At 48.1% G+C, this 12,901-nt stretch overlaps 1 protein-coding gene across 1 annotated transcript in view; it reads left to right on the top strand.

The window, feature by feature from the left end:
* FSTL5 (follistatin like 5) overlaps positions 1-12,901 on the top strand; it is a 683,196-nt gene that overhangs the window by 424,728 nt on the left and 245,567 nt on the right. The window contains exon 6 of the mRNA XM_084856378.1: positions 4,426-4,546. Coding sequence (XP_084712504.1) covers positions 4,426-4,546 — 121 coding nt within the window. The remainder of the gene's footprint in view (positions 1-4,425; positions 4,547-12,901) is intronic.

Raw genomic sequence — 12,901 nt, 5'->3', positions numbered from 1 at the left:
TTTCTTTCTTTCTTTCTTTCTTTCTTCTTTCTTTGTTTCTTAGAAAGAAAAGAAAAATTTAAGACCTAGTTTTAGTTTTCTTGCCCCCCTCCCCGCTGTTTCCAATTCAACTACAATTTCAGTGTAGTTTTCCCTGTCTTTCTTGCTAGATCCTTTAACCCCCCCCCAAAAAAGTACTTTCCTTCCTGTCCTTATTCTTGGCTCTCCCTCACCCCCACTCTCAATTCCTGTATTCCTTCCCTTCCCATTTTTGAACTCTGTATCTTTTCCCTAAAACAAAGCAAAACCCCTTTTCTTTGTTTGTAGGTTCTTTTGTATTTGCTTTTCTTTTGCTCTTGTGTGTCTGTGTGTATGTCTGTCTGTGTGTGCTTGTGTTGTGGTCAAGCAAAGTACTACACATGTCCAATTTCAAAATACAGTGGGCAAAGCACTACGTCTGTTATTTAAATAATATTCCACTGTGTGGCAAAGTATATGAGGCAGTTTCAGGGTCTTGGCAGGGTCAGAAGTGGGCAAGGTGCTGGTGGGACCAGCAGCACTGGTAGCCAAGTTGGCTCTCCCCCATTCCATGTAGTGCATCCTGGTGTAATAGGGCAGCAGTGTGTGGAGTCTACAGCCTGGATGCCAACTTTATCTGGCCCCAGATTATCAAATGTAGTAGTGCTAGGGGACAGGGGTTATTTGCACTTCAAAGAAACCTACAGCAGAGATCAGGGATAGTGACCTCCTCCTAATCACCGCTAAAACACTTCTCTGATTATCCATTTATGACCTTTGGTTTGTGTTTCTGAGAACAGCACATTTTATCTGTCTCTAGCAAAAACACTACTGGGCCAAACTGTCTGAAATTTGGCAAGTTGAACCCCCTCTATGGGGGCTGAGAGCTCCCCAAATTTCATGCACTTCTGTGGAAACAGTGAAAAGTTATAGCTCTTTGCTTGAGAGTTTTTGTTGAAAAAATCAAATTTCACCTGGCTGTACCCAAAAACTACTGGGCCACACTGTCTGAAATTTGGCAGGTGGAATCCCCTCCATGGAAGCTGAAAAAGTGATGTCTGTTTCTGTTTTCCAATGCAAGTCAATGGGAAAACGTCAAATCCGAATAATTCAGAGATCCGAATCTCGCTTTGGATCCAAATCTGAAGTGAAGTGGATTGGGTCAGATCAGTCCAAAGTGAAGCAGGGTACTTCAGAAGGTCCATGCACAGCCCTAATTATTTGAGGGCTAAACAACCCTTGCAAAACCCTAAAAGAGATGGTAAGTTATGCGGGGGTTGTTTAGTTCTTAAATAACCCTCTCTACCCAGTATCAGATAAAACAACCACTCCCAGCTGGGGCTTCCATATTCATAATGTTGGATGGCATGTGCCACAGCACCCTGAGGGATAATTAACTTGGGTGGGCTGTTATGTCCTTTGAACCAGATCACTATCTGTCTCGTTTTTATAATTTCCCCATCTGTTGGTTTTAATGGGAGATAAAATACATAAATGAGGGGCCTGATCCTGGATCTTCTCAGAAGTATGAAGGGCCGTTAATGCAGTGGATCGAAGGACTGCTGTGTCCCACCCATAGCACACCCCATTTTGGTGCACACCATTGATGGAAACACTGCTGGCAGTAGGTCTACACCTGCTGAGATTTCTGCAGGTGTACCAGGGGATGCCATGGGAGACATGCTTCTTCCTTGGTGGAGTTCTGCTCTGCTGCTGGAGTGACTCATCCTCCATCATCCCAACCCTCTCTAGCAGGGGATAAGGGCCAAAGTATTCATTGGACCGCGGTGGCTTAGTGGTTAAGACGCTGAACTGCAGACTGGAAGGTCGGCAGGTCAGCAGTTCGAGACCCAAGTGCTGCGTGATGGAATGAGCTCTCATCTTCAGTCCCAGCTCCTGCCAACCTAGCAGTTCGAAAGCAAGAAATTGCAAGTAGATAAATAGGTACCGCCTCGGCGGAAAAGGTAACAGCGTTCCGTGCACCTTCGTGTTCAGTCATGCCGGCCACATGACCACGGAAGCGTCTTCGGACAGCGCTGGCTCTTTGGCTTAGAAACGGGGATGAGCACTGCACCCTAGAGTCAGACACGACTGGTTGGGGACACCTTTACCTTTTTATTCATTATTATGCTCTGATTTTCTTTCTTTTTTTAATTTAAATATATAGATCACATTTTCATCTCTGGGTGTTAAAAGTATTTTCTGTTCAACCACATATAGCACACAGCAATTAAAACAATTCATATTTTAAACAAGAAAAACAATTAGTGCAAACCTATATATGTCTACAATAAATTCAATGGGGCTTATTCCTAGGTAAGTATGTATAGGATTGCAGCTTCAAGCAATAGCTCAAGAAAATAATAGCTTCAGATTAAATCTAATACAAAAGAACTGATTCGTCTTCACTAGATGTCAAATAGCCCTAATAGAATATGTCTGGTGAGGCACTCCAGAGAGGAAATTCATTAGTTCACCCCCACCTCCCTCCCTGCTCTTTCTAGTAGCCAATAATATTGATTCACATCGTGATGGAAATTTGAGCAAAAACTCTCCTGCTGATCTCATTCATGGGATCCATATATGGGAGAAAGTACTCTCTAAGGTACTCTCTTCCCCAACCTGGTGCCTCCCAGATGTTTCAGACTACAACTCCCAGTATTCTAGATCATTGGCCATGCTGGCTGGGGCTGATGGGAGTTGAAGTCCAAAACATTTGGAAGGAATACAGTTGGGTGCATCTTCTCTCAGCTACTCTGGATGCAAGTCATACAGTCAAAACTGACACACTGAACTGGTCCAGAAAGAAGATGGCAACCAGTGGACATGATGGAAGATTGGTCCCCACCTGCTCCCAACAACTAGTGACTGAAACAGACATGCCACAGCATTTTGGACCAGCTAAAAGTTCCAGACCTTCCATAAGGGTAGCCCCACATGAAATGCACTGCAATGCTTATCAGATTTAGAAAGTGACCAGGATTTACAAGACAATGGCCAAATCTTAGTCTCAGTGAATGGGTGACACAGGTACGTATATAAACTGAAGCTGATTAAAAACACATTCCTGGATACAACCTACACTATTTAGGTACTGACCAAGTGCAGAAACACTCCCAAACGAGACTTGCTCCTTAAATAAGAGCACAATTTCATCAAAGCAGGCATTTCCCATGAAATTAGGGATGGACAGAACACTTACCTTCCGTTCTGTTATGTTTCCGCTGGGGGGAGGATGTGCTCCGTCCCTCCTCCAGGAATCCTCAATGGGGGGGGGAGGCAATCCGGTCCTCCCCCCCAGAATCCTGCCTGGCTGGCTCCGCTCTGCAGCCAAGCCATGGAGCCACCAGCCAGCTCCGGCCGCCTGCAGCCAGACATCCGGCCACTGGGCAGCCCTGCAGGGACACAAATGCCAGCTGTCATAGCCACCACCATTTGCGTCCCTGTGTTAGCTGTGATAGGCTATGTAGGTATTTAAGTAGCCTATCACGGCTATGAAGAGGAAGCAAATGGCGGCCGCAGGACGGCCGCCATTTGCAAAGCAGCGCGGACGGGAGCAGGTAAGTGCTCCATTTCGTGTGCCTTTTGTGGGTTGGGGGCGGCGGGGACTTCATCCCGCATGCCTTTCGTGGGTTGGGGGGCGGGGGCTTCATTCCATGATGGATTTCGGGGGGCCAAATGTACTGGCATTCGGCCTCACTGAGATCCGTCATGGAATTCTCTGACATCCCTCCTTGAAATCCAGTTGAAAGGACAGTCCACAATCAGCATTTCGATCTTATAGCCTGGGCAAGTTGCAATTACTTTTATTTATTTGCAAGCTGATTCCCAACTCTCACAGTAGGTCCTGCCCCACATCCCAGGGTTTTCTCAAAGATCCACAAGCCCCAAATGAGGCTTTCCAGAGAGCATGGTGGGTAGGTGAGAATGGGGATTTCCACTTGTGGATCATCCTTGTGCTTATACAGTACTGAGTGCCAACCTTTGCCTTTTGTGTTTGAATGACAGAGGCAGAAGGTAAGGGCTTGCTGTTCTTTCTTATATGCATGAGGAAGGATGTCTCTCTCCCAGTATCTCAGTTTCCTGGAGCAGCCGGTACCTATAAATAAAGATGAGACTGATTATGGTGACAAAAAAATGGTCTTTCAGCAATCTAGAATGCATATTTAGAGTTTCATTGTTAGCTCCTATTGAATGTCCATAGAATTCCAAATCTAAATATGCATAGTCAATGGAAAGGCATTACTTTTTTTACAAATTACACTATATAATTACAAAGCAACTGGAAATCTCTGGCTTTACACAGTTCTAGTTCATTGCCCTGCAGCATCCTTAAAATGATATATTAAATGATATTAGAAATACTTAATTATACCATTCAACTCTTAGAGCTCTGATGTAATTTCATGGTTACAATTTTCTTGTCAGGTAATAAAACAGGATGAGCTCGGCAAGGATCTGTCTGACTGCTCTCTTTTCGATCTGTTGAAATATGATGATTACAACAGTGACAAGCACCTAGGCCTGGAAGAATTCTACAGAGCATTTCGTGAGTATGCTTCCTTGTTTTATTCCCCAAAATATGAATGTATAATTTCTAAAATGCTGAAGTAATGTTTTAAACCCTCCCTCCAGCTGCTTCTGTGGCTGGTCATCCCCCCGGCTGCCTCTGTGGTGCCCTGCTGCCAAGTCCAATGCTGTCCCTATTTCATCGGGGTGGGGGTGGGGATGCTGTTCAGACTGGCATGATTTCTTTTTTTCTTTTCAAGAAAACTCCACTTCTAAAAGGAGAAGTGCTAATCAGAGTGGTTTGTTGATTGATTTGATTTGTACCCTGCATTTCTACCAAGAAAAATAGCCCTGCAGGTGGCTTACAATCATAAATTAACCTTGATTAAAACTATAATAAAACAAATGCACTTAAAACACAATTAAAAACAAAACAACCACGGAATAAGACAAGCATCCAACCCAACAGACTTCTTGAATAAAAATGTCTTTGCTTGCTGGCAGAAGGACAACAAAGGCGGTGGGCAAATGTAGCCTCCAATGGAAGGGAGTTCTACAGCCTGGGAGCAGCCACCAAGAGGGCCCTCTCTCATGTCACCACCAAATACACCTCTGAAGGTGGTGGTATCAAAAGAAGGGTCTTTCCTGAAGATCTGGGTAGGCTTTTATGGGAGAAGAGTCTTTCAGGTAGCCTGTCCCAAGCTGTATAGGGCTTTAGGGCACAATCCAATCTGATCCTCCCTGAGGAGCCGAACTTGGAGGCTTATGAGTATACAGTGCAGATTGGGAGTCATTTTAACTAGACAGGCAATTTCAGTTAGGTCGATGCTCTGCTTTGGCCCAAGGCCTGAACCCCAAGTCGAAGCGGGCTTCTTCTGGCCACTTTGTGCCCCTTCTTAGGGGTGCACGAAAGCCACTTACCTCGTCTCGCAGCTTGCTTCGCGGTGGGGAGAGGCGCTTCGCTGCTCCCCCCAAAGTTCAGGCTGGGGGGGGAGGCTTCCCGCCTCACCCGGCCGAAATTCAGGCTGGGGGGGAGGCTTCCCGCCTCACCCGGCCAAAATTCAGGCCGGGGAGGAGGCGCCTCGCCTCGCCCGGCAGCGAAATAAAAAGTTTTTAAAAAAACACCCCCGTGAGAGGCTACGTGACAATTGACGTAGCCTATCACGGCTAGATTTCCAAAGTCAGCCGTGATAGGCTACGTAAATCGTCACGTAGCCTATCATGGGTTGTTGTTTTTTTCCCCTACTTTTTCTTTCGCGGCCGGGGAGATGGGGCGCTTCTCCCCGGCCGCGAAACAAAGTCTAACCCCCCCCCCCGTGATAGGCTATGTAACGATTTACGTAGCCTATCACAGCTGACTTTGGAAATCTAGCCGTGATAGGCTACGTTAATCGTTACGTAGCCTATCACGGGTTTTATTGGGTTTTTTTTACACTTTGTAATGGCAGCGGCGGCAGCCGGTCTTCCGACCGGCTGCCGCCCCCGCCCCTGACGAAAGGCCGATGAACCGCCGCCGGGACCCGCCACCGGGAGGGACATTCACCAAAGGTAAGTCCCATCCCGGGGGGAGGGTGGGGGGCGGAGAATTTCACCACTGATTTCGGGGGGCCAAATGCGTTGGCGCTCGGCCCCCCAAAGATTCGGGGAGAAATTCTCCGCCATCCTTACCTGCCAGTCCCAAAAGTGCCAGGTCCTTGAGATTACAGAAAACCAACATCCTGGCACCAGCCCCAGAGGGCCTTGACATTTTCCAAACCAGGCTGACTTCTGATTCCAGGCCTGGGTGCAGAGGCTATAGTTTAAATAACCCAAGTGAATGATATTGATTGTAGCCAGACTTCGTTTGGTTTTGATTCTCACTCATCTTAGGGCAGCTCACTAGCACAGTGCCCATATGATGATGATGAGTCATTAAAAATAAAAGCCTGAAAAATATTTAGATGTAGTCGTGTCTGGAAAAAGTGAGAAGTCTACTAACTGATGATAACATAAATATACCTTTCAATGCATATCTTTGGAATGCAGAGACTTTAGGAGTTCAGAACGCCTATACATTTCTTTTCTAAAGTCTTAAGCAATTAAATTCTGTTGAAATAAGTAGACAGGATAGGAGTGTGAAACTGCCATGATTAATTATCACTATTGTTTCATTAGCATTTCCTAGTAGGAGATTTTTTTTTCAGCAATGTAGTTAATTACAGCCTTGACTGTCATCTAAAAATGGTAAGTTCAGAATCAAACATGACTGAAAATTACTTGTGAGCATTATGATTTGGCATCTCTAAGCCAATAGGGACTTAGATTCTACAGTTGAAAAATCAATGTTCTTTTAAAGAGAGTTTTACATTGTGCTGTTTAGAATGTTCATGGGTGAACATTTCCAGGGCAAAAAAATTATAATTGGAAAGTCCCCAAACACCGCCCCAAATTTATCTTTTAGTTCACTGCTATTCAAAGCCTTGATCACATTTAGCACCATTTTTGTTCAAAAATTTTTGTACCTTTTCCCTAGTGATGTCATAATGCATATGCAATCACACATATTTGTTTATTTAAAATACGCATTAGGCCTGTGCACCGCTTTGGCCCAAGGCCCAAAACCCGAGTCAAAGTGGGCCGCTTTGGGCCACTTTGAGCCCCTTCTGAGGGAAAGCAGAGGGGGCATTAAGTGTCCCAAAGTGGGTTGGGGGCTCTCCAAAGCGCTTCGGTGCACTTTGGAGTTTCAGCACCCCGGCCCAGCTGCGCCAGTGCCTCCAGGTCCTTCCTTACCTGAGCCGTCACCATCATTGTCGCTGCTGCCGTGGCCATCCCAACACCTCTGTCGCCACCTTTGCCACCACCTCCATCTCCACTGCTTCTGCCTCTGCCACCACCACCTGCTGCCTCCACCTCTGCTGCCACCAGCTCCCGAGCCCTGGGTGTGGGGTGCTTTTTAAAATTGCGACTCCCTGCAACAAGAGCCGGCATGTGTCCAGGGGCTCAGGAGCTGGCAGCAGCAATGATGGTGGCAGTGATAGTGGTAATGGAAGAGGAGGTGGAGGCGGTAGTGGACGTGGCGGCGGCAGAGGAGGAGGAGGCAGCAGCGGAGGTGGAGGCAGCAGCCCAGGTAAGGAGCTGGGGGTTTGCATTGGGCCATTGGGCGGGGCCAAGCAGGATTTGGCCATTCAAATGGCTCCTTGAGTTTGGAGTCAGGTCGGGTTGGGGGGGGGTGGATCAGCCCAAGCCGAATCGGGCCCACCTCAGAAGCTACGAAGCAGCTTCTGCGTTGGACCGGGGGGTCCATGCACAGTCCTGTTATGTATGTATCACCCTTCATTATCAAATTACAGGGCAGTGTACAAAATGCATTAAAACAGCAAGGAAAAAATGCAAGGAAAAACAACAGCAAAGAAAATCTGTGGTGCTAGTGCTTGGAACTGCTGGGACTCACTGGCTCTACAAGGCTCCACATGGGGGAGATGGCTGCAAGAAACAGACCTGGACAGCTCATCAGTTTGGCTGGCTGGGCAGAAATACCCCAGCTGAAGCTTATCAAGCAGGGTAGGGCCAGACAGAGTTGACAAAGGCAGAGTAGTAGCTGGGCTGCCAAGAGGTGACAGTTCTTTTAGGATTTGGAGGCAACGAACACACTGGTGGTTAAAGGTTAAAGATTTTATTGATACAGATAGTCATTAGGCATAAACTGCAGAAGAAGATTGCAATGCTTATGTCCCTTCAGTCTCTGGGAACCCCTTGGAGAATGACAGTGGACAGACCCCTGAAGATGGCCAGACATATAGCAACTTCAGGGATGTTGCGAGTGCCTGATACAGGGGTCTGATGGACTCCCCCATGCTGGGCCCCCTGAACTCCCGTTCGCAGACTGTGTGGCACTTGCTTGACCCATTTGCCAAGCACCACTAGGGATGTATAAAACGACTTACCTGTTTCATTTCGTACATCCATGGTGGGGGGGGAGATGCTCCGTCCCTACCCCCGAAATCCTCGATGGCCGGCTCCGCTCGGGGCAACTCCATGGAGCCGCCGGCCAGGGCAGCCCACAGCGACATCCAGCCGCTGCTGGGCTGTGCAGGGATGCAAATGGCGGCCATTCGCCATTTGCCATTTGCATCCCCACCTTTTTTTTTTTTTTTTGCCTTGATGGGCTACTTAAATATTTATGTAGCCTATCACGGTGAAAAAGGGAATGCAAATGGCGGCGGCTATGGCGGCCGCCATTTGCATTCCCTTTTTTAGCTGTGATAGGCTACGTAAATATTTTATAGGCTACGTATCATGGCGAAAAAGGGAATGCAAATGGCGGCTGCCAGAATCGCCACCATTTGCGTTCCCTTTTTTTTTTTTTTGGTAAAATATTTATGTAGCCTATCACAGCTAAAATGGTGAAACGAATGGCGGCCACAGATGTGGCCACCATTCACAGAGCAGTGCGAATGGCAGCAAGTGAGTGTTCTGTTTCACGTGCCTTTCGCGGGGTGGGGGGGCGTGGGGCTTCATTCTGCCATGGGTTTTGGGGGGCCAAATGTGCTGGCATTTGGCCTCACTGAGATCCGTGGCAGAATTCTCCACCATCCCTAAGCACCACGCTGTCCGCAAATGGGGGTCAGCCGCCCACTCCTTCCCCGAGCCACCATTGTTATGTAAAATGGCATCTCCAGTATTTCTGGAAAACTAATGCTGCTTAGAATGCACGCACTGCACAGATGGCACCTTTACAGCTGCAATCTATGCAACATTAGTTTTCTGGAAAGACTTGAGACATCATTTTGCATAACAATGGTGGCTCAGGGAAGGAGAAGGTGGCCCCACAGCTCTTGCCAGTTGCTTGCTTACTGATCTAGGGGCTCACAAAATGCAACAAGCATGCAGCAGTTTGGCGAGCAACTGGCGCCTGCAGATGGAGGTGATTCCATCCATTTCTCAGAATGGTCCAGGTCTACACTGAGGTTCTGCAAGAGGAGTTTTCCAGAAACGTATACACCTAAGAGCTACATTTGAAAATCAGGCAGATGTGCTATCCCAAGCATCAGAAACATTAATCACACCTTTAGTTCTGGCTATACTCCCATAGTCTTAATCATGTTTATACATTCTTGCAAGGCCAAATGATTAGCTTTAGCATGTAGCAAGCAGCCAACATAGATAAGTATGTGAGCTAGGGATGGGGGAGAATTTCTCCCCGAAACTTCGGGGGGCTGAGTGCCAACGTGTTCGGCCCCCCGAAGTAGTTTCGGGGAGAAATTCTCCGCACCCCCCCGCCCCCTGCACCCCCCCCTGGGACGGGACTTACCTTTCCCGAATGTCTCTCCTGGCGGTGGGTCCCGGCGGCGGTTCGTCAGGTCTTCGTCAGGGGCGGGGGCGGCAGCCGGTCTTTCGACCGGCTGCCGCCGCCGCCATTCCAATAAAAGTAAAAAAAAAACAAACGCCCCCGTGATAGGCTACATGACGATTAACGTAGCCTATCACGGCTAGATTTGCAAAGTCAGCCATGATAGGCTACGTAAATCGTCACGTAGCCTATCACGGGTGACTTTAAAAAAAAAAAAAAAGCGCGTACGGCTAATGGCGGCCCCCATAGGGAGCCGCCATTCACGTTCCTTATTTGGTCGCTGTAGTCTACGTAAAGATTACGTAGACTACAGCGACCAAATAAGGAACGCAAATGGCGGCGCCCTATGGGGGCCGCCATTTGCGTATGCGCTTTTTTTTTTTAAGTCACCCGTGATAGGCTACGTGACGATTAACGTAGCCTATCATGGCTGACTTTGCAGATCTAGTCGTGATAGGCTACGTTAATCGTCACGTAGCCTATCGCGGGGGCATTTTTTAAAAAACTTTTTATTTCGCGGCCGGGCGAGGCGAGGAGCCTCCTCCCCAGCCTGAATTTCGGCCGGGCGAGGCGGGAAGCCTCCCCCCCGGCCTGAATTTTGGCCGGGTGAGGCGGGAAGCCTCCCCCCCTGGCCTGAACTTCAGGGGGAGCAGCGAAGCGCCTCCCCCCCACTACGAAGCAAGCTGCGAGACCAGGTAAGTGGCTTTCGTGCACTCCTAATGTGAGCATCCTAGATTCCAAGTCGTACCATCTTGGGCAGATAATGAACTCTGAAAAACATTAAGAAAAGAAGCATAGCAGACTATTTAAAAGGCCTGAGGCTAGGGATGTACGAAAGTCACTTATCTGTTCGCAGAATTGATTCGTGGTGGGGGGAGAGGTGCTCCATCCCTTCCCCCAGAATCCTTGATGGGGGGGAGGTGATCCGGTCCTCCCCCCGGAATCCTGCCTGGCCAGCTCCACTCCGCGGCAGCTCTGCGGAGCAGCTGGCCAGGCCCGTCTGCAGCTGGAGTTCCGGCCGCGGACAGGCTGCTGCGGAAGCAAATGGTGGCTGCTGTAGCAGCCGCCATTTGCATCCAGCCTGGCTGCCATGATAGGCTACGTAAGTATTTATGTAGCCTATCATGACTGGGCAAAAAAAAAAAAAAAACAGGGTACGCAAATGGCGGCGGCTACAGCAGCCGCCATTTGCATTCCCTATTTTTCGCTGTTTTATCCTATGTAAATATTTACATAGGCTATTACGGCAAAGACCAGGATGCAAATGGTGGCCACGGCAGCCAAAAGACCAGCCGTCACCGCTGCTGCCGTACCTGCTTACGTAAAATTAGCTTCCGTAAATATTTACATAGGCTAAAACGGTGAAAAAAACAAGGAACGCAAATAGCGCCCACTATGCTATTTGTGTTCCCCTTTTCTTCACCGTAATAGCCTATGTAAATATTTACGTAGGATAAAACAGCGAAAAATAGGGAGTGCAACTGGCAGCCGCCATAGCCGCCACCATTCCTCCATGCGTTTTTTTTTTTTTTTTTGTCTTGGCTTGCCGTGATAGGCTACGTAAATACTTACGTAGCCTATCACTGCAAAGACCAGGATGCAAATCGTGGCCACGGCAGCTGGTTGAAAGACCAGCTGCCGCTGCTGCTGGACCCGCTGCCAGACCTGCCACAGTCCAGAACATCTGCCCCAGGAAAGCCTCGTCCCGGGGGAACTGCGGGGAGGGGGCGGGGGGCAGGCTATTCTGCCACAGATTTGGGGGGCTGAATCCCAGTGCATTCAGCCTCACTGAAATCCGTGGCGGAATTCTCCACCATCCCTACCTGAGGACCAAAAGGAGATCTGGGCATGGAAGGAGCAATTGCTGTACACCACTAAACTCCTTGATATACAACTGTCTTCCACTCATTTCCACTACAGTAACATAGGATTGGGGGGGGGGGATGGAGGGAGGGAAGGAAGGAGGAAGGAAGGAAAAGCTGAGCCATGAGTAATTGAAGAGTCTGAAAGAGGAGGCTGGATGGAGAGGCAAATGATAAGATGGCTGCCTAATAACAGCAAAGCAAATAGAGAGGAGGAGGGGAAGGGAATTCTAGGAGAAAAGAAGCCTCGGTTGAAAGGTAGGAGCATGCATTAGAGACAGACAGCCAAGACCCATTCTAGGCAGTCACTGTGCAAACTGAGGGATAAGGGCTTGCTCTGACCACCTCTGATAGCCACTTCCTTCAGCCTCAAGAATCTTATGTTTAGCCTCACTTACCTACCTGCAGGGCCTAGAAGAAAAGCAGGCAGTGACAAGCTTTGGGCTTTAAAGTGGTTACGGGAGAAGCATGAGGTTGAGAAGACATAAAAGGGGAGGTTCCCAAACCCTGATTCCCCAGATGAGGGCCGTATTGTATATTTATCTGATCCCTCAGCTAGGAGTGAGAGATGTAACTCCTTGCCCTCAAAGGGAAGTACTTTGGCAAGTTGACTGACTAATGATGTAACTAGCAGTATTCAATAAAGGCTATTGCATCTAGCCTTTCTTTGCACATAGTGACTTAATGGAGGAGATGGAGGATCGTTGCTTCAGTGTACCCCTTTCCAGGGATACAGGCATGGACAGCTAGGGTTTAAAATAAGCAAATTCCTGGATATGCAGATAAGTTTTCAGTGGTCACTTCAACATTGTCAAGGAGGGTGCCTGTTACACTGCAGAGCGATTATTATGTGTAGTCGTTGTCCCCCCGCCACAGATTTTTTTTTTTTTAAGGAAAAGCAGCCATGGAAACTGGCATTTTGAGAGAAGAACCAGTGGGAGAGTCACTTAATTCATTTCCTGCCAGCCATTTGTCTGCTTAAAATCATCTGCATCCCAAACAGCTTTCCCATAGGGGAAAGTTACAAAGACCCATATCCCATGGATGGGAAAGCAGCTTGGAGGATAATGTTGAATGGGCAAACAGCTGAGCTGGCAAGGAAAGGGCTAACACAACAAAAGTGATACAGGATCACACAAGTTCCATTTCATTTTGTGCCAACTTGCCCAACATTTCAGAGAATACCTCCTTCTTTAAGGGCTTC

The sequence above is a fragment of the Heloderma suspectum genome, chromosome 5 (genome assembly GCF_057233095.1).
Source record: "Heloderma suspectum isolate Gila_16-S chromosome 5, 16-S_ref, whole genome shotgun sequence".
Lineage (NCBI taxonomy): Eukaryota > Metazoa > Chordata > Lepidosauria > Squamata > Helodermatidae > Heloderma > Heloderma suspectum.
Note: the sequence above shows the minus strand (reverse complement) of the source record. Positions and strands in the feature narration are given on the sequence as shown.